Here is a 22,368-nt window from a genome sequence, read left to right as displayed (position 1 = left end):
CGGCGGTCTATACTCCCACACCGACGATCTGCACTCCCACACCAGCGGTCTAAACTCCCCCACTGGAGGTCTGCACTCTCATACCGGCAGTCTGAACTCCCACACCGGAGGTCTCAACAGCTGCGAACCTTGGTGAAGAAGAAGGATCTTCTGAAGTTGTCTCTCGCGGAAGTGTATCCCGGACGAAGAGGTCACTCCACACTCGTACTCCCTTGGCACTCCGAGCCATGCAAGTCGATGCTCTTCCGTCTGAATTCTCTTCCCTCGGCGAACACAAATTCAAGAACGCCTCCTATGCTTCTTCCACCAACTCCACCCGCTGTCAAGTCTCCTCCAGCAATTCCTCCGCGCTTCGGTTTCCATCGGCAATCTTCTAGAATCTCCTCCAGCACTCTGCCTGCTGTGCCAAAATTAAATTAGCTTGAGCTACACGAATCTCATCTTTATCCTTCACCGTGTTCTTATTTTTATTCAACAGATTCAGCATTTAATTTCCATCCGCCTGCCTGCGTACCAGGTCCATCAGGCAACAGCACCAAATGTTTACCATACTGGTAAAGAAATCAATGCATACAGACAATGGAACAAAATAGCAAAATTATATTCGCATATGCCAGAACATTACATTATGCTTGATAAGATCAATGATAGAAGATAGCAAATGCTTTACAATGATCCCAGACGGGATATAAATACTATCCGCCGAACCTCCCCGAAGGAGTCCGTCAGCCACAAACATTATGTCTGCTACAAACTATTACCCTTCGGCTACAAAATACAAAACACCGACAACAATCATTCCGTCGGCTACAGAAACACCGCCAGGACCATCTAGTCGGCTGACATCACTTAGTACTTCAAGTTCATATTTCTGGTTTCCAGTCTTCTTGTAAACTTTTGCAACTACAATTCGATTTTTATTATTGTTGAATTTCTGCATTAAAATATGGGTATAATATCCATTAGGGATATTACATGCCTATACCAATTTGTGCTCCTAATTGCTGATGCGTACTCTTGTAGCTTTCCATTACCAAGAAGCCGATATAAATTGTGATCTTTTATACCAAGAAAATGGTGTTCTTGGATTCCTTGTCAACAATATAGCATTTATATTTGCTAAATATGATATCCAAATTGGGAAAATGGTGCATAGCCTAACTCATTAAGAGTAGATTGAGTTCCATTCCTGGAACATGGTACACATTAGGAAATAGGAGATTTTTTCCTCAAGATATCTGCACATTTACTTACCTAGCAATTGTGTACTCACCAACACTAAAGATCATTGAATTTGAGCAAATTCATTTTTTCTTATTGCTAATCTTTCAAAGTGAGTTGAGATGCTCCAAAATTTTACAATGAAGAAGACTATGATTGATCTTCTCATCATTTTGCCATAAGGCATAGAAGGTTGAATCCTACTCAGAATGCTTTGTGAGATGATCCTTTTGTGTATGTCCTCCTTTATTTGATTTCTAATAACCAACCTCTTTCTGCAGTGCTTCTCTATATAACTTTGTTTTCCACAATAGTGATGGGATATTTTTTAGATTCTTCAATGTATCTTCAATAGACCCTTGGCCATTCTTCTAAATCCACTGACTTTCGCCCTTGTCCTTGGCTACATAGGCCTATTCTACACTTAGTGTATCACTACTTGTACCAAAATACTTATTCCATCTGTCTTGCAAATTTATTATTATGTTCTTATGTTTACTTATTTCATGTGGTTAAGGACTTGGCTGTGACAAAATTTGTTTTCTTCCAAGTAGTTTGGTATTTTTTCCTTATAGTTACTTCTACCTTGAAAGTTCAATAATATCAAGTTCTACTTTCATCAAGTGTAAATTATTCTAAGTAGAAAATGGAATAACATAACATTTAGCTTGAGCAATACCTCATACAAATGAGCTAGTCGTAAAAGCACACTTCCATCTTCAAGCTCCTGTTAAAAGAGATCATTAACAAAAACATTCCAATTACTAGAAACTAATGCAATCTTATACTTTTCTCTACATTGTAGTGACATGAGTAATCACTATATCTATATTTTACATTAACTATTCAAAACTACTAACCTATTTTCTTATATTTGTTTCGAAAAAATAAAAACATATTGCATATAATAAACATGATCAAACAATGCCAAAAACAGTAACCTGAAGGGTCGTCATTGCAACATTGTTTGGTAAAGAATAATTTTGATCCATTGCCGTAAATCTTGAATGAGAAGCATCCCAATTTTGGGCCTCCTGTTAGACAAAAAGCACTAGTTATATTATAGAAATACTTTGCTACTGATTCACTCTTTAATTAAAGAATTGTCTCAATGTCTATGAATCTGTTACCTCCTGTGAGAAAGCTAATAATAATGGAGAATATATTTCTTGTCCAGTAGTGCGACGCCATTGTGCACCATTTCCAATAGCATTAATGCTCACATAATAAGTACCTCTTATCTAGAAGATAAGAAAAATGTGTATAAGAATATAATCACTTCAAGTTCATACTATTCTTATATGCATGTAAATGAATTGACAGCTCAAAAGTCTATCTTAATATCATCTTTTTTGTAGAAAGGTTGTCTTTCAAATATGAGAGTATTATAGTATTAATCTACACCAACAAAACTGTGCTAGGAACATTATGAAAAATTGTATACTAATAGAGATCATACCCATGTCATTCATCAGGTTGTGAATGGCTTTGAATATCTCAATAGGATATTATGTGTTTGGATTGAAAGGTTGATAAATATAAAGGTTAATAATGAAAATAATATGCACAAACAAAACCTCAAAATAACTTAAGGTGTTAACCTATTACTCTATCCAGTTCCATAACCATTCATAGGAGAGTTTGGCATAAAGAGAAACTTTCTTTTAGGATATTATTAAATAGTTACAATCATCTTTGAAGTTCGAAAACTCAAAGAAAAGTAGCTAAAGAGTAGACAAATTTCTTGACCTCCTAAGATTTTTCCATTTGAAGAAACTAACTAGTGAACTAAGGTGGAAACAGCTTCCCCAAAAAGAATAGATTCCATAACTTCCTTAAAATCTAGAGATCTCAATTAGTCAACATAAGTAATTTTGATATAATTATACTAAATATTATAATTTCAAAAGAGCTCTTAAAATTTGTAAATATAATAATGAATAATGTGTAAGGTAAGAGCAAATGCTACAGATCAATTAGAAGATTGTTGCACCCTTCAAGTCTTATATTCTCCTCATAACAATAAAGATAATGTATATGATAAATATGTAACTTAATATCATAATACTTTTCAACTTTAATATATTGTTAGACTTGAAAGGAGACACAATTCTAGTTCTTCCTTGTGCCATTTTCTGACTGGGAATAGATATACTTCCTGTTCAAAATGTAGCATATCTAACAATTCTAGTTCTTCCTTGTGCCATTTTCTGACTGGGAATAGATATACTTGGGTGTATTCCTCATCTCAAATATGGCCTTAACTTTTGTGTATACCATTTCCTCTAGATGGATCTTTGGTGTATATAAGTATTGAATTTTTGGATTGACTTAGCTTTCCACAATAGATATCTGTGTCCACGATAATCTAAGATGTATATTGAAATTTAGTAATGAACTGGATTTATCTGTATTATCTTAAATCTGTTTTAAGCTAGACAAAAAGATGAACGTAGTGAAAACCAAATTAGTGAGACATTATGGCAAAAATTGTGAGATATTATCTATCTTGAAATGTGGATTGATGATAGAATTTCAATTCCTGTTATCTGTACAATTTTAATTTAGTTATTGACAAGGTACTTGGTTTGTTTACAAGTTTTCTTTACTAGTAAAGAATATTTGTTTTCTAAGTTTTTAATTGGCAGGTTCTCCCAACCATCACAAGCTATCTTTGGAGAGACAATTTAGTTGCAAGACATTTATTGACAAAACCAACAAGCATTTCCTAATTTCAGATGTGATTACATGGAAAGTTTAAAATAGTTGTACTCCAAAGTTATTCCTACTCTGTAGCTTAAACCACCAACATGATGCTATTGTCTAGGATCTTCTAGGATCTTCCTATCTACAATGATAATAGAATTGACACTTTGAATGTGCTTACATTTTGCAGAGGTATAGACATTTGATTTCTTTCTTTACAATCATTTTTTCCATCATTTTTGATACTTTCTTCAGAAATTCTTTTCAGTTATTTTTGGATTTCTTCACACTCAAGTTTCTCATTTTTTTGGATTTTCTCATGATCAATATATCAATGTTTTGGATTTTTTTTCCTTTTTGGTATTTTTGGATTTTTTCAAAATCAATATATGTTGTACAAAGATTGATGCTCCTTCATATGATACGCTTTGTCTGACACTCTTTCATCTATTCTTTTCTTAGATTAGTTGTAAAACCTCTTTAAAGATTCTATTAAGGGGTTCATCTAGTTCATACCCATCACAATTGGCCCTAAGGACTAAGTCATTAACTTGGAAATCTCTTGGTTTTATTATTTTGTTGGAGTTTCTTGACATTCTATTTTGATAAACCTTGAGATGTTCGTAGGCTTGACTTTGGGGTTCATGTAGGATTTTAAGTTGTTCCATTCTTGCAAACCTATAATTTCCATCAGTTACTATTCCTTACAAAGATAATCTTAATGAGGGAATTTCAACTTCTAGTGGTAGGACGACTTCTGCTCCATAAACCAGTATCTGGCAGTTGGAACGATTAAAAAGAGATTTCAATTAGAATACTATCAAAAGTATTGCATGAAAATGCAAATATTAAATTGCATACCATTAATCCTTCACACTCTACTTCACAAACAGTTTCATCAAGAGCTTCACCAACTCCTCGGTCATCATCTTTGAGCAGCCGCCTAATAAAGTCCATAACAATGTTTTAGCTTTCAAAATACTTCCAGTGTATCTCAATGCTAATTAAAATCACTCATAATATTGTCTCAAATGTTATATTATTGCATTATAAATATATCTTAGAATTCAATTGATTGACTTGTGTATAGCTATACCTGTGAAACATTATTTCAAGTTGCCCATCTTGGATGCTTGAACCTCCAACAGCACGGTCAATCAAAACTGAAAATTCATTTTTGTTATCTACCATATACATCCCAAGATTAATCTGCAAAACAGTTTATGAAATTAAATAAATATTTTTAGTTTAAAAAGTGAAGCACGTCCAGATAAAAGATACTCCATGAAATGAAAGGGCTTGATGAATGAAGAGTCAAATGGAGATAAAAAAGAATTGGTTAATTTTGATGTTTTAGTTAAAATTACTTACATTGGACTATGGATGCAGAAAACAAGATAGAGGAAATCATTATTTTCTTACTAAGAGGGTCTTTTATTATTAAGACCCACATAAACACATAAGATATATGATTTTTGTGCATAGCATAAAACACATAAAAAACATCATCATTTACACCTTTTTAAATTATCTAGAATGGAGTATGGATAATCATCAAAACACTGCAATGAAAATAAGAAAAGGGCTGTCTAATATTGTTAAAAACTCTAGTACTAGATGTTGGGTGTTTGATACTCTCCACCCCTTCCAAATAGCCTTAAATACATTAGAGCTTGAGACTTTCATTAGAAAGGTACCATTCAACAGATCTCTAGGCCATAGGCCTTTCCAAGAAGTGTCTTTCAAAGGAACAACTATGGTCATATTGTACCTGACCAATCATATCCAAGTTACGTGCAATATATTTAGCCAACAAAACTCATAGTAAAATATGATTCAATGGGTGTGATAAATGCAATAAATAAAGGCAAGAGCGTAAGACTATAACCTGGAAACTTACTAGATATATTGGAGTTCTCAGCCTAAAGGAAAATTTGAAGAGATCTCCTTTTAACATTATGAAAGGAATATTAGCAAGGTGACAAGTTGTTTAGCTACTAAAGGTAAGAAAGAGCTGATAACGGTCATTTACAGTTGTTGGTGAACCAATTGTCTTCCTCAAATACTTCCTTTATTTTTTCTCTTTGTGCCCAAATCACAGAAAACAAATGTTCCCAACAGTTGGGAAGTCGGCTTACACCGTTTGTAACTTCTGTCTGAATTGTTAGGTACAACTCCCTTACAATGGATAATCTGCAATGAATTTGTTTGGTTTCCTATCTAACAGGGGTATGCTCTTAACCCGAGAGCGGGGGAGGTAATGATCGAGCCTTCCATATCCATAAAAGACTCAGGCATAAAATTGGTCTACAACTGAATTTTAACCCGCCCACAACCATCAATAAGCTGAACTTCAGCTTCTCTTTCATCCTACCTCTACATGCAACTAACAACACTTCGACATGAATGATTCACACAACATGACTACTCCACTTTAAAGAATGCAACAGAGCAATGAAAGCAAAGTTAACAGAATTGTAGTAACTCTCAAATTACTTATTGATTATCAAATTTCAGAAAAGCCTCTAATTTACCAAAGTCCAACAACTGTTCAATTCAATTAACATTACAATCATCACATGCAAAACAAATAACAGCTAAACCTAATGAACAACAAAATCTGATAAAAAACCTTGAAACTCACTCAGTTGTCTCAGCAATAGGGGGAGAATTCCTACCAATATTTGCTAATCCTTCTATTAGATTTCAAAATGTTACATATAGGCCCCATCTCTTGGCCGTTACAGAAACTAAACATTTGAGAAGATGGGGGGACACAAAAGTGGCACTTGCCACATGACGTGCCACACTACATTCAGCAAAGAGAGAGAGAAATCAAGAAACAGAAATGTTTTGGCCAGCATTAGTCTTTTTGGCACTTTCCAAATTTGCCTTCTAAGCTTTCACTGATTCCCGACTTTAATCTTTAGAATGCTGAGTTGTAACCCCATAAGTAAGGTAAAGCTCATGTACATGCCTTGAAATGCTCCTTGAGCCACCCTTAAGCCTGAAGTAGACATCTTAGTGCTTCTCTAAGACCCTTTTGTTTTATAGTTCTCTCCTTTCCACGGATAGGTATGGGGAGTGCTTCCTTTCCGAGCTTTACCATTTTAAGTGAAGCTCATGGCCCCTTTTATTTTCCAGCTACAATTTATTGTTAGTGCAAGTGGTGGCCTCTGCTAGGTTCAAAAATCCGACTCCGCACATGGCTATTCTGTCAAGAGTATTGAAGAAGGGACCTTTCTCACAAAACCACGACCTTTACACATTTTCCTCCATTGCGTGAATCATTGAAAAGAGGTTCTCCTCAAAGACATGTCTTGACAGAATTTCCGAAAGGATATTCCTTGAGCTTCGAGTATATTTCTCACCATGGGGTCACTTTGTAGTTTTGCGGAGTTGCATTGAAATTGCTTCTCTTTCGACAAAAAAAGAAGCAAGAGGGGGGGAATTCTAAACACTGCTTGACTCAAGCATTTTACATGCACAGCAAGCGAGGAAGAAGTGGGAGCACTAAAATCTTGAAAACCCACTCTTGAGCCTCTAGGGTCTATTTTCCTTTTAACTACCTGAGGGCTCCACTTAAGCTTTAATATGCGAAGTCACACTTCACTAGCTATTTCTCCGAACTACGGGGTGCACCAAAGAAATATTCTTGCGCACTAGTTTACTTTTTTGCGCCCAGTGTAAGTATTCTTGCCCATAGGGGTGAAGCTGCTTCACTACTTCCCTGATCAAAATAGCATCCCGGACTAGAAAAATCTGAAATCTTGAATATGTAATGATATGCTTTAACTTAACTTTGCTTCTCATTGGGGGTGATTCTAAGAACTTATACCACCCACCTAGACTCATGAACTACTCGGAGTGACTTGTGTGCACTGATTTTCAACTAGACCCACACAACATGATTGGGACTGCAAGTGCAAGGGCAGAAGGGAAACGCGAAATTCCAATGAGAAGCGACTTGCCCATTTTCTAATTTAGACTTAGACTTTACATTCCATGACTCGAACTTGGGCACGTTGGACTCAGATTAAACATGCTACAATGTGCAAAATACGGAGGGACCAGAATGGGTGCAACAACAGTGATATTGAAAAAACCTTAAAATGTTGAGCTTGATGCTATCCTACAAGTCCCCTTGATAAAATAGTTATAGACTTTATGCATTGTTTCCTACATGTTAGGGGGTAATGGATATTTTTAGTTAGGTTCTAACTAGATAAGATATGGTATAATTACTTTTCATTGACAATTGGTAAGTATTTCGCTTGCAACAACCTACAACTTTAGGGTTTTTCAAGAGCATATTAATAGAAGTTGTTTTGGTGGCAAGGAGATTCTCCAGGGTAGTAATAAGATGTGAACCCATTACAATTCGTTCTTTGTTCATATGGCTCTAGAAAACATTAGGATGGCAATTGAACCTGCTTAAAAACTAGTAGTGTTAGGGATTGAGAGTGAAGGCTACACCTCAACTCTTGTCCTTGGGCATTTTGCAACAATGTACTAGAAATACTTGTAAGTCTAGATGTCCATGACCATGAATGCCTTAAGATGAGATGTGATTTTAATATTTTTGTTTTATGTGTTTTGACTTTCTACACATCTTGCCATTGTAGAGAATTTTTGGCATGGATTCCTAGCCCTGGCAAGCCATCACTAGGGAAGACCAAGCCAAATAGAAGATTAATGGGTGGAAGTTTATTCTAGTTTGGATTTGGGTTCTTGATAGCTAATGTGACATAGCACTTCATTAATTGCAGCCTATATGGCAGTTTTAAGGAATTTCTATAGCAGTATTTAGTGGAATCTTGAATTATAGCATTATTTTGAAGTATAGGGCTCCTCTAGAACCCCTATAACTATATCTAAAAATGATATAAGTTTTATCTTGTTCGACTTAATATTCATTATTTAACCTTGTGTTGCAATCTTTTGTGAGATTTTATTGTTTACATAAATTAATGGATAAAGTAAGGCTTTGTACTCAATTGATTATATATGGTAGGCTATTTGCTCCTTTCCTTTTTTCCTTTTTTAATTATGATTCAGCTCTTTCTATGATTCTGGTAAAAATATTCTCTGTGATATATAATCTTGTGTGGATAATTGTGGAAGTTGTGATAATTTGGCATCTAAGGAGCTGGTTAACAAATTACAGTTTCAAAGACTCAAACATCCTAAACCTTATTATGTTGCTTGGATCCATAAGGAGCATAAATTTCTTATAAGTGAACAATACCTTGCTAAATTCAAAATTGGGAATTATCATGATGACGTCTTATGTGATATTATGTCTATGGATTGTTGTCATATTCTTTTGGGTAGACCTTGGCAGTATGATAGATAAGCTTTGCATGATGAAAGATTGAATCAGTATACTATTTGGATAGATGGAAAGAAACAAATATTGTTACCCTTGGTAGAGAAACCTGATGAGAATCATTGTACCACAATCAAAGTAGTTTGGTTGAAGGTAATCAATTTGGTAGAGATGTGAAAGAACATAATGTTTGTTTTGTTCTGATTCCTAGAAAGACTGAGAAACAAGATGAGTCAGAGCATGAATCTGAGATTGAGTCTTTGTTAGCAAAGTTCCAAGACATAATTTCTGATAATTTACCTAATGGTTTACCACATGTGAGAAGTATAAGTCATTGTATGGATTAATGCCTGGAGCTAGTTTGCCAAACAAAGCACCACACAAATTGACACTTGATGAAAAGGCTAAATTGAATAGACAAGTGCAAGAATTACTTGAGAAGTGTCTAATTAGAGAAAGGTTGAGTCCTTGTGTAGTACTTGTTGTGTTAGCACTTAAGAAGAATGAGGAATGGTGAATGTGGATTGATTCTAGAGCCATAAACAAGATAACAGTGAAATATAGATTTCCTTTACGTAGGATGGATGACATAATGGATAGTTTGAGTGTAGTGAAATATTTTACCAAGATTGATTTTAAAAGTGGCTATCATCGGATCAGAATTATAGAATGGGATGAGTGGAAAATGCTTTTAAGACTAATGAAGGTTTGTAGGAGTGGTTGGTTATGCCCTTTGGTTTAACTAATGCACCTAGTACTTTTATGAGGTTGAAAAATGAGGTTTTGAAAAGATTCTTACGTAAATTTGTGATTGTATATTTGGATGACATGTTGATATTCAATAAGACTAAGGAAGAGCATCTTGAGCATGTTAGACAAGTATTGCAGAGACTAAAAGAGAAGAAATTGCTGATTTACCTAAAGAAATGTTCATTTGTGAAGGAAGAGATTGTGTATCTTGGGTTTGTCATTTCAAATGATGGTTTGAAGATGGGTCCTAAAAAGGTGAAAGTTATTCTTGATTGGCTTACACTTGAAAATGTTGGAGAGGTAAGAATCAAATTATTTCATAGATTGGCAAGTTTTAATAGAAAAATCATCATAATTTTCAGTTCTATTTGTAATGCTATGATTGAGACTATGAGAGGAGATAAAAAAGATTTCAAGTGGACACGTGGAGCACAAAAGAGTTTTGAAACATTGAAACAAAAGATTGCAAAATTGCCTACACTTGCTTTGCCTGATTTCAATGAAGTTTTTCAAGTTCAATGTGATGCTAGTGGAAGTGCTATTGGAGCTGTTTTGAGTCAAGAAGGAAAGCCTGTAGCTTTCTTTAGTGAGAAATTGAATGATACTAAGAAAATATTCAGTTTATGATCAAGAATTCTATGCTATTGTTCAAGCTCTAAAGCAATCGAGACAATATTTAATGTCTAAAGATTTTATGTTTTATACTGACCATAATGCTTTGCAGTATTTGGGAAGTCAAAACAAGTTGAGTAAAAGGCATATGAACTGGGTTGAGTTTTTGTAGAACTTCTCCTTTTCTTTGAAACAAAAGAGTGGACAATCAAACAAGGTTGTTGAATGCTTTCAGTCGAAGAAGGAATTTCCTGATAGAAATGAAAATTGAGGTACTTGATTTTAATGATTTGAAGTATTTGTATGAAACTGATCCTGATTGTGCAGAACCTTGGAAAGCTTGTATGGAATAGATTGGAAGGGGCAGGTGAACTGATTATTTTATTCAGGAAGACATGTTGTTTAGGGGAATTCAGTTGTGCATACCTAAAAGATCTATGAGAGAACATCATAAAAGAAAACACAGTAGTGGACTTGTTGGACACTTTAGGATTGATAAATCAATGAAGTTGATTTCAGACAAGTACTTTTGCCTGCAAATATATAAGGATGTGCAGAAAATGGTAAGAAGTTGCAGAATTTGTCAAACAAAAGGAACTAGCCAAAATTTGGTACTATATTCACCATTACCTATACCTAATTAGCCTTGGGAAAATATCAATATGGATTTTGTTCTTTGTTTGCATAGAATCCAGAGAGGAAATGATTCTAGTTTGATGGTAGTTGACAAATTTTCAAAGATGACTCATTTCATACCTTGTAAGAAGACATTTGATGTTGTACATGAAGCTGAATTATTCTTTAAGGAAGTGATGAGATTGAATGGATTGCCTAAAACTATTGTTTCAAACAAAGATACCAAATTCACTAGTTATTTCTGAAGGACACTTTGGAAGAAGCTAAAAACAGAATTGAAATTTAGTTCTACATTTCATCCACAAACAGATAGACAAACTAAAGTTGTGAACAGAAGTTTGGGTAACCTGTTGAAATGTTTCATTAGAGATAAGCCTACTAATTGGGACTTGATTTTGGCACAAACAGAGTTTGCATACAATAATTTTGTGAATAGGAGCACTACCAAGACACCTTTTGAGATTGTCATTAGAATGAAACCTAAAGGAACTACTGAATTGAGAAATCTGAACCTTTAGACAAAGAGAAGTGTTGAAGCTGGAGAATTTGCAAATTTCATTAAGACTTTATATGAGGAAGTTAAAAGGAGTTGGCAATCAAAAAATATGACCAATTAGTGCCCAAAAAATGGACCTTCTTTATGCGACTGCACGAATTAACAATATCATGTTATATTTTTAATTTGACATTCATTTTTTGAAAAACATAACTTCAATTCACTTTTGGTTATGTTTTTAAGTTACTTTATCTTTTAATTTTCATTTAAAGTAACTATAGTGCACTTTATGTTATATTTTTAAGTTGAGTTTGCTTTTAAATTTTTCACTTAAGTGACTATATTCACTATATAGTTCAATTTGTTTTTTGATATTTAAATCAAATACTCTAGTAAATATTGCTTATTAAATGATAGTCGCACATTATATTCTTAATATGATAATGTAAATATTATTTATGTCCCACTTAAGTGATATTTCATTAAAATTAAATTGGCATGTGTTGTTTTTAACCACTTAAGTTTTGTGCAACATGTTTACATGCAAAAATATGCAATTGCACCTAAAAGGTGTGTATTTTATGAGAATGCATGTAATCCCAACTTAAATATGCAAAGACATCAAAAAGTTGAAATGTTTATGTCTTATGCATTTGCAACCAAAAGGTGCATTTAAGGCTTGAAGGTATATTTTATAACATGCATATGCATCCAAAAGATGCATTTTGGCCTTTGGGTTGCATATGCAAGTTTTAAATACATGTAATTGCACCCAAAAGGTGTGTTTGGCCAAAGACATGCAAGTGCATCTGCTAAACCCGTTTTTGGGCAAAAAACATATTTTTAAAACATGCAAATGCACCCAAAAGGTGTGTTTTGGCCTTGGGAAAGCCTATTGCATGTTTTTAAAACATATAATGGCCTCTAAAAGGTGCATTTGGGTCTATTGTGCATATTTAAGAATGCAATCACTTCCAAAAGGTCTGTTTCGCATTCAACTTCATGCATTTGCCCTTCCAAAACCCATTTTTGAAGAATTGCATGGCATTGGCCTCCAAGAACCCGTTTTTTGGTGATTTCTCTTATTAGATTTCTGCATGAAATGTTTTGAAATTTCTTCATCTGTATCTTCTTTATCTGATTTTCTCCAGTTCCTCTTTTAATTCTTCCTCTGATTCTTGAACTAGTTCATAAATCTGAGATGACTTAGATCCTTTTCCACCCTTCAATTTGAATTGACGGAACCTTTAGCATCAGAAAATGAGGCAACATCTTTTCCTATAATCTCTAGCTGTGACTTCTTGCCAGGAGGGCCAAAGCTTCCACAATCCAAGTCCATCTTAGGATTGACTCTTTTAAATCCTTTATTTTTCAGCCATTTGTTGGTGTTTACCAAGATGGATTGAAATCTATCCATGATAGATGTACCTTCTTTATGTTGCCAATGAATAGGAGAAGGGCACTTTTTATCAAAGCAAGCTTGATGAAACTTTGAATCAAGGATGTTGTGATCATCTTCAACTTGGAATTCTGAAGAAATCCTCGACATGTTAAGATCGATTATTTGCTGCAGGGTTAATCTGCAATAGTCCATTTTTATTATGTCAAGCTATGTTCTCATATCAATCCAGATGTCCTCGCTGCGATCAACATGTGTGTAAGCTCTTTTCATTTGAGAATTCATTTCTCGATAATCAAAGTCAAATCTAGCTTTGAATTTCTTCATGGTGATCAATTGCAACTCTGCTTCCATGTTCCTTGCTTTGGGAGCAGAATTGATTGAATAGTTACCAATCACAAAGGGTTTGGCTAAAGAAATACCCAACTCTCAAGTATGTAAAAGTTGGAAATTGAATGAAAATATAGCCATATTGATTCACCTTTTCCCATGCTACATCAGATACCCTCTTGACAAATAACTATCTATCGAAAAAGCACTAGAAATGCCTAACAAAGGCATCTTGGACCCTTCTATAATGGAATTTACTATTAGCTAGAGTGATCTGGTTATAGTAATCCCAAACTGGAATCTGAAGACGATCTCTTTTGGTTGAGACACCAAAGAAAGATCCCATGGCAGTAGCAACGTAGACAAGGTAGGAGTTCATATAGAAGGGCATTGAAGTTACCACATTGAGCAATTGTTGGCAAAGTGCAGTACTAATCAACTCTCCCCAAAAGATGTGTTCTTTGTTTTCTATGATTTAGAAGATGAATTTGTACATCCATGGCTTGAAATAAGTAGAATCTTTGAGGCCACAAACTCTGTTGAGGAGGAGGATGAGATCTTTGTATTCTTGTTTGAAGCTAGACCGATGAACGGCCTTTGGCCATCTTAAGAATTTGTTTCTTTTATTGTCTAACCAGTATTGGTTAACATATTTCTGATAATCAACTTTCTTCTCATTCCAACATGCCAAAGATGATTCCCTGGCTAGATATTTACATTCTACTTTATGTGTTTCTTTGAAAATCTGTTCAATGACCTATAGATCAAGGCTAATGCCAAAGTTGCCGTCAGCATCATTGGTAGCCTTTGATTTTGGACTAAAGCGTCTTGCACATCCAAGAACAAAATTAGGTTCCATGGCTGCCATAGGAAATGCATACACCAAGTGAATGTGACCTCTTTTGATGCGCTTCATCACTTGGCCAATAGGATTTTCAACTCTCCGCAGAAAATCAGCCATGTCCATATGACCAATCATTGTATCCATCACATTATCAAGAACAGATGCAACTGATGATGGAGTTGCATGAGCCAACTCTTTATCGTATTGATATTTCATCTTTTCTTTGGATTTTGATGATAAGGGCATCTATTGCGTTTGCGCTGCAACACAATAATCCCAAAACATAAACACATCATTAGGAGGAATCATCATACAAGTTGATTTGCGATCAGCAACAAAGGTTCGAAAACGGATTGGAGACTTTGTAAATCTAATGAAATGACCTTAAAAAGAAATCATATGCATATACAGTGAATGAAGATGAAAAGTGAACGAAATGCAAAATGAAGTGTTATGAAGGTGGAAAATGGAAGATGGAATGAAACAAAATGAAAATGTGTGAAGATGGAATGCATGGGAATGTTTGCGAATGAAGATTGTTGATTTCAAACATGACTTAAGGTTTCCAAGGCATTATTGCATGAAAAATGAGTACACGTAAATGTAACATGTAACAAGGGATGAAGGTTGAGATGTGTTGCAAAGGCGGATGGAAGATGAGCTTTTACATGTAAGTGTGAATGACGGATGAGGTGCAAAGCATGAGAAAATGCGGAAACATGTATTTTCTCATGAAGGCACGAATGCATATGGAGAGATGGAAATGGAAAATGAACTTTATAGTCATCTTTGGTGAAAAGAGGAAGTCAAAGTACATGGAAGATGAAAATGACATCCTTTTGACTTTTCAAAAAGTGACTTTAAGTCAAAATCGGGGTTTTGAGATGCAATTACACACAAGGTTTTTTTAATCATGTCCTGTAAGTGAATGTGGAAAGTGAGATGATTGAAAACGGAAGCGAAAATTGAGATTACATGTATTTGTGGATGGTGAATGAGATGGAAAACATGTAATCACATTTGTCAGATGAGATGGAAAGTGTTGTGACATGGAAGATGGAAGTGGAACGTGATGATGCTTTCACATGAAATGAAACAAAAATTCCAAGAACTTGTAACTTCTCCAAAGTGGAGAAAACTAGAAAGCAAGCACACAACACAAAAAGTCAAAAGAAAAATGTACCTTTGGAAAGTGACTCAAACATGTCGATATGCAAAGCACTTCAACACAAATTTGAATTTGGAGTTTGGGGAAAAACCAAAAACATGAAAATGAACAATTTCTTTAATTTTAAAGAAAAAATGCACTTTCCATGGTATTGATTTCAACAAGTGGCAATCATCAAACAATAATGTGCATAAAATCAGCAAGATAAGCACAAATTAAATCGCAAGAAAGAATAAGTCCACTTACATGAAGATTAAGTGCCAAAAATGGTGGAAAAAGATGCTCCAAAGTTGAAAAATTCTTCAAAATGCTTTGAATCTTTCAAACATGGCAAATTTGAATGGGAGAAGACAGAAAACAAGGCGTTTTAGGTGGAAGATGCCAAAACATGCCCTATCATTGCTCCAATAACCAACATTTTTGGGTTCCATGCATATAGGACATTTTTGATAAAAAAACGTTTTTCTCCAAGGCACATGATCAAAATGTTTTGATCATTAAACACCAAAACATGTACCAAAATGCAATTCAATCTCCAAAATATGCCAAATCAATTCCTTCTTGAGAAAAAACATGGGCCAAAAATGGATTTATTTGGAGTTTTCACCAAAAACGTGCCCTAGGATAGAGCCTACAAAAATTACAAAACCCATTGCCAAGCGAAAATGACCCTATTGGAGAAGATCTCATGCAAAACCATCAAGTAAATCTCTTACAATCTCCAAAATCAAGTTCTTGGAGGCCCATTACATGTGTTCTTCCAAAATTAGACTTTTTAAGAGGTATGATATGTTTTAAAATATGCACAAGATGCAAATCAGACCTTTTAAGATGGAATGCATATTTTAAAAACTCCCCATAATGCGAATCACACCTTTTGGGAGGCATGACACATTTTAAAATATGCACTTGGTTAAAATCAGACCTTTTGGGGAGGATTGCATATTTTAAGTTAAAGCTCATGTTTTTGATGCAATGACACATTTCAAACGAAAGCTCACATTTTTGGTATAATGAAACCAAAAAGGTCCACTTTTGATAGTCTTATGTTTTTAAGTTGAACTTTATATGCAATGACATGTAAAATGTCCACTTTTGATAATTTAAAGTCATTTAATAAACATATATCAATTTAATTTCATTAAAATGTTACTTTAATGAGATAAACAATATTTATATATCATATTAAATATATAACACATAAATATCATTTAAAAACTAACATTTAAATGAGCATTTGATTTAAAATATCAAAAATTAAACTAAAACTATATAGTTTATATAGTCACTTTAAGTGAAAAATCAAAAAAGTAACTCAACTTAAAATTATAACATAAAGTGCACTATAGTTACTTTAAGTGAAAATTTAAATGATAAAATAACTTAAAAACATAACATAAAGTGAATTTAAGTTATATTTTTCAAAAAGTGAATGTCAAATTAAAAATATAACATGATATTTATTTTTTCGTGTTGTTGCATCAAAAAGGCCCACTTTTGAGGCACTAAAATGACTATAACTCTGATTATGCTCTAGGTTAGACCAAATTGAAGGGGAAACCGAAAGCTAGGACATGAGCAAAACCAAAGGACTAAAAACCAACAAACGCATACTCAAAAGCAAAGGAAAAGACGATGAAGGCCTCAAAAATCAAGCAAAGGCTCAAGAGAAAGCAAAATGAAAAGGACTTGACGAAAGCCTTCAGTAAAATGATTTGATATACTAATTGAAGTCAATTGATTGATCAACATTGAGCAATTGAATACCAAATTCAACTCAGAGATACGCGAAACTAACTTGAAAAAGTTTCATTTTGTTACCAACATTTTGTGGTGACAAAATGCAAGACAAAAACCATCAAAATCTAAGGGCAAAATGAAATACTAGTTTGATAAAGTGTTGCTCATGCAACTCAACCTCATGTCATTACCATTCTTAACAATGTATTAGATACAAAGATCGGACATCTAGACATGACTAATTTCCTATGAAGAGTAGAAACTCCTATTGGTCATGAAATAAAACGTATCAAGAGGTGTCATATTCACTTGCTGTCTACCTTTTCCATGGCTGCCATGGAACCAGAGTTTTTTCTTGGATGTGCAAAGCGGTTCAGCCCAAAGTCAAAGACGATCAAGGATGCTGATGGCAACATTATTATAAGCCTTGATCTGGAGGTTACTGACCAAATTTTCAAAGTACCGCATAATGCAGAGTGTGTAGATCTGACCAAAGATTCATCTTTAGAAATATGGAATGAGAAAAAGGGAGATTATCAGAAGTATGTGAATCTATATTAGTTGGATACCAAGAGAAACAATTTCTCGAGATGGCCAAAGATCATTCATAGATCTAATTTCAAGCAAGAGTACAAAGATCTTATTAATCTTTTCAGTAGGACCTGTGGTCTCAAAGATTCCAGTGATTTTGAACCATGGATATATAAGTTTATTTTCTAGATCATGGAAAATAAGGAGTATATCATTTGGGAAGAATTGATCAGCACTGTACTCTATCAACTGTTTCTCAATGTAGGGACTTTAGTGCCTTTCTACACAAATTCCTACCTTGTTTATATTGTTGCTGCCATGGAATTTTTCTCTAAACTCTCAACCAAAGGAGATCGTCTTCAAATTCCAGTTTGGGATTACTATGATCAGATTACTCTAGCTAATAGTAAGTTCTATTATAGAAGAGTTCAAGATGCTTTCTTTGGGCATTTCTGGTGTCTATTTGATAGACAATTATCAATCAAAAGGGTATCTCATGAAGCTTGGGAGAAGGTAAATCATTATAGTTGTATCTTTATCCAATTTCTAACCTTTACTTACTTGAGGGTTGGATACTTTAAAGGTGAGCCATATACCTTACCTAGGTATGTTATTGACATGATCATTTTGATGGAATTAGCCAGGCAACTCATGGAAGTCAATCTAATCAACATGCTTTGCATAGGCCAAGTTTTGGTATTTCTTCTACCAAACCCTTGGTAAAAGGTAATTATATGATCAATTCTGTACATAAAGAAAAAAATATGGAAGCAGAACTGCAGCTGATCACTTTGAAGAGATTCGAAACCAAGTTTCACTTTGATTACAGAGAAATGAATTCTCAAATCACGAGGAGCTTTACACATGTTCATCGTATCGAGGATGTTTGGATTGGCATACGAATAGAATTGGATATAATGAAGATGGATCATTAAAGATGGATCGTTGTAGATTAACTTTGCAGGAAATCATTGATCTTAACATGCTTGAGATCCCGTCAGATTTTCAAATCGAAGATGATGGCAGTATTCTTGATCCAGAATATTATCAGGCCGGTTTTGATGAAAGATGTCATTTTCCCATTCAATGGCAACAAAAGGAAGGTACATCGATCCTTGATAGATTTCAATCCATTTTACCAAACACCAACAAGTGGCAAAAATTAAAGGCCTAAAAAGGGTTAATCCGAATTGGGTTTGGATTGTAGAAGTTTTGGTCCTCCTAGAAGGAAATCACAACTGGAAATTACAAGTAAAGATAGAGCTTCTTCTTCTGATGTGAAGAAGTCTCTTAAATTGAATCTCAAGCATGGATAGGGACTTAAATCATCTCAAATCTCTGAACCAATTCATGAGTCAGAGGAGAAATCAGAGGAACAATCAGAAGAAGAATTAGATGAAAAAGATGAGGAAGAAGGGGAAGTTATGATCATAACTCCCCCACAACCTGCACAAACTCATGAACCATCCATGCAGGAAGCACCTTTTCCGGATGAGATAGATGATGATGTGGATTTGTTTTCCACTATTTTCACACCTTCTATAACAAACGAATTTGCTTAACTAAAAGATTAGGGCTCAAATCTGATTTCAAATAAATATGAAAGTAATACTTCAACTAAACAATCGAAATATAACATCTCTAATTCCTTTTCATGGGATAATAACTAAATTAACATTCAACTAAAATAACTGTTTTATATCATCTCTACAGAAGCAAATTAGAATATTACCATTCATACTATGATATTTGATATTCACAAAACAAAGTAAATGCATAGCTAAGGATAGAGAAAGAACATACAAAAGCTAATTGGAGAGTCTTGAACTGGTTGTGCAAGCCCCAACTTTCAAATAAGAGGAGAAGCATTAGCTTAGGCTTAACCTCCCAACCGCAAACCATATCAATCCCCACACGATCTTTTGAAAAGAAAGACCCTCCCTACCCGGGGGCTAGGCTTGGGGCACTACTAGTCCAGCCATCCAAGTAATACCAGTGTTTAGAATGTCCGCTCAATTATAGACGGACATGTCTAAATAGTTCGCGCTACCGACATCATGTGATCTTTAGAAAGCAAGCATGTCTTTAACGACCTTGGCCAAAGTTTTTGGATGGGTTTCTAATACTCGATCACCACTTGACAATAGGTGAATTAAGTGGACATGCATCAGCTATTTAATGATTCTTTAAAAGTAATAAATTCATTGTATCACTTTTGATTCTGTTTTTTTGTTGTTGCAGATCTTTCTCTCACCTCTTCACCCTCTTTCTTGGTCATTCAGCCGGATGAGTCCTAGGTGTCAAATCTTAGATTAATTCATCTCTTTTGCTTAACTTAGCGGGTGGAAAGAATAATATAGATTCAATGTTGTCATAATATAGTTCTTAAGACCCAAAAATTTCTCTTACGGAACTACAAAGAAATAACTTGAATTTGGAATCCAACTGAAACAAAGAGGTGTCTTAGCATGACACATATAGTTGGTTTAGACTTAATATGGTGAGGTGGACTCATTGAATGTACTATTTGATATTACAATCAAACATTGATACATAGAAATCATTGACACAATCCTTGCATCTGTACTATTGAATGCATAGCATATATCAGATACGATATGGGAAAGCTGATCACTTAACCTAATCAAGAAAGATATGGAGCTTTGGGCTTGACTCCGTACAACCGGCTCTTGAAGTGCATGTTCCAAAATGCAAAGGTTAAATCGGAGATCTTTCAATGAAAACAATGACTTAGATTTGTCTTCAAATCCAATCGCAGAAATAATGAAAAGAAGAAAGAAAGAGAACAGAGCTAAAGTGCGTAACTCGGTTTTGATTCTCAGACTTGCATCCCACAAGAAGACATATGGAAAAATATAAACGCTTGGAAGGAGCCACGGCTCTTGGAGCAGTTATTAGAAAGAAAACTGGTTTCTCGATTCACCAATTAAAAGAAGTGCCAAGTGTACATTTTCGTCTCTTACAGAGACTAATAAATATGAAGAAGAAATTGAAGGTTACCTAATCAAAAAGGATAACTTATAAAATTATACATACATACATACATATATATATATATATATATATATATATATATATATATATATATATATATATATATATATATATATATATATATATATATATATATATATATATATATATATATATATATATATATATATATATATATATATATATATATGCACGCGTGCATGCACACACACACACACACACATATATATGTTACTTTGAATGGTGACATCATATTATTATTATTTTGTCCAAGGTTATATTTATTTAGATACGTATATTTAAATACATGTATACTTGGAAGATTATTTTATCTTCATCTTCTCTGGGTATACACATATTTATGTATACATATATTAATAGATATGAGCTTGTATAATTTAATATTATGGTGGCACCATATTTTTATACTTATGTGCACATACATATATATGTATTATTCAAGATGATGACAATGTCGACATAAACCATTAAAGGTTTGTACTTTGATTAAGTTAAAATGTTCAATGTTTTAATGATTGTCCAATAGCTCATGCATGTCCAATGAATGTACCCTGTTATGCAAGTTGCTAGGTCATTACCAAGATAGTTAGAGGTCATATCTATCGATCAAACAAATGGACTAAGGTAGTACCCCATTCCGTAGATCCCGTTAAGCAATGCTCTCCACTTAGTCTACTCCTACAACCACCCGTGCAATATTTTCCACAATAATAACAAGTTCCCATGGTAAATCCATATCAATATATAACATAGATAATAGTAAAGAAATTAGTTAATAACCATAATTCCGAAACCAAGCAACTGCTAACTACCATCATCAACACATGACAAGTAATGGTTAACGACTATCATCATTAAAAGGTTATACATAATTATTGATAACAAACAATTTCATATGAAACAACGGTTACATATAATTACCCTTTTCACATGAACAGGAAAGAAAAATCCAATCAACTCAACGGCTATAATAATTTCAATTAGGTCAAAATTTTGGGATGTCACACCTTCCATCCCGACTTCAGAAGTCAATATATTGGCTCTACCTATATCTTCAGCAACTCCTCCCATTTTAACAAATGAACAATATGAACATTTGGGAAGTGTGTTCGAAGATTTTCCAACTCTCACAGAAGGTCAAGTTTCTCAACTTGATACATCTCTGATAGGTTTTGAGTTATTCATGAGAGAATCCTCTCATCATGCACCTATGAATTCAGATGTGCAAACTGAATCTTACTGAGTTACAATGGAGATACAATCAGGATCAATGCCAATAGTCTCCACTATACCTGCTTCCACAGATGAAAGTTTCAGCTTGCCTGCATGGTTAAGTAGGATCACAATGAAGAGAAGGAAAGTGGTCGTACCCCCAGATAACCTTCCTATAGAGAAAACTAAGTCCAAATCTTTGAAAGATGAGATTGTTTCAAGGATCTTAGTTGATTCAAAGAAAACTAAGTTTGTAGAGGTTGTTGAGTCACTGGTGGACAGACCTGTTGAAGAGGTTACCCGTTCTAATTTAAAGTTCACCAAGGTAGAGATTGGAAAGCAGTCATGACTTAGTTGC

At 34.2% G+C, this 22,368-nt stretch overlaps 1 protein-coding gene across 4 annotated transcripts in view; it reads right to left on the bottom strand.

The window, feature by feature from the left end:
• Positions 1-22,368, bottom strand: part of LOC149555734 (alpha-mannosidase-like) — a 120,061-nt gene that overhangs the window by 17,314 nt on the left and 80,379 nt on the right. For all 4 annotated transcript variants that reach the window (XM_089829877.1, XM_089829874.1, XM_089829876.1 and 1 more), the window contains exons 24-28: positions 5,024-5,136; positions 4,789-4,870; positions 2,352-2,462; positions 2,163-2,255; positions 1,901-1,948 (exon numbers count right to left, since the gene is read on the bottom strand). In XM_089829877.1, coding sequence (XP_089686003.1) covers positions 1,901-1,948; positions 2,163-2,255; positions 2,352-2,462; positions 4,789-4,870; positions 5,024-5,136 — 447 coding nt within the window. The remainder of the gene's footprint in view (positions 1-1,900; positions 1,949-2,162; positions 2,256-2,351; positions 2,463-4,788; positions 4,871-5,023; positions 5,137-22,368) is intronic.

This window comes from Cupressus sempervirens, chromosome 5 (assembly GCF_028749045.1).
Source record: "Cupressus sempervirens isolate cs-2001-9-10 chromosome 5, ASM2874904v1, whole genome shotgun sequence".
Classification (NCBI taxonomy): domain Eukaryota; kingdom Viridiplantae; phylum Streptophyta; class Pinopsida; order Cupressales; family Cupressaceae; genus Cupressus; species Cupressus sempervirens.
Note: the sequence above shows the minus strand (reverse complement) of the source record. Positions and strands in the feature narration are given on the sequence as shown.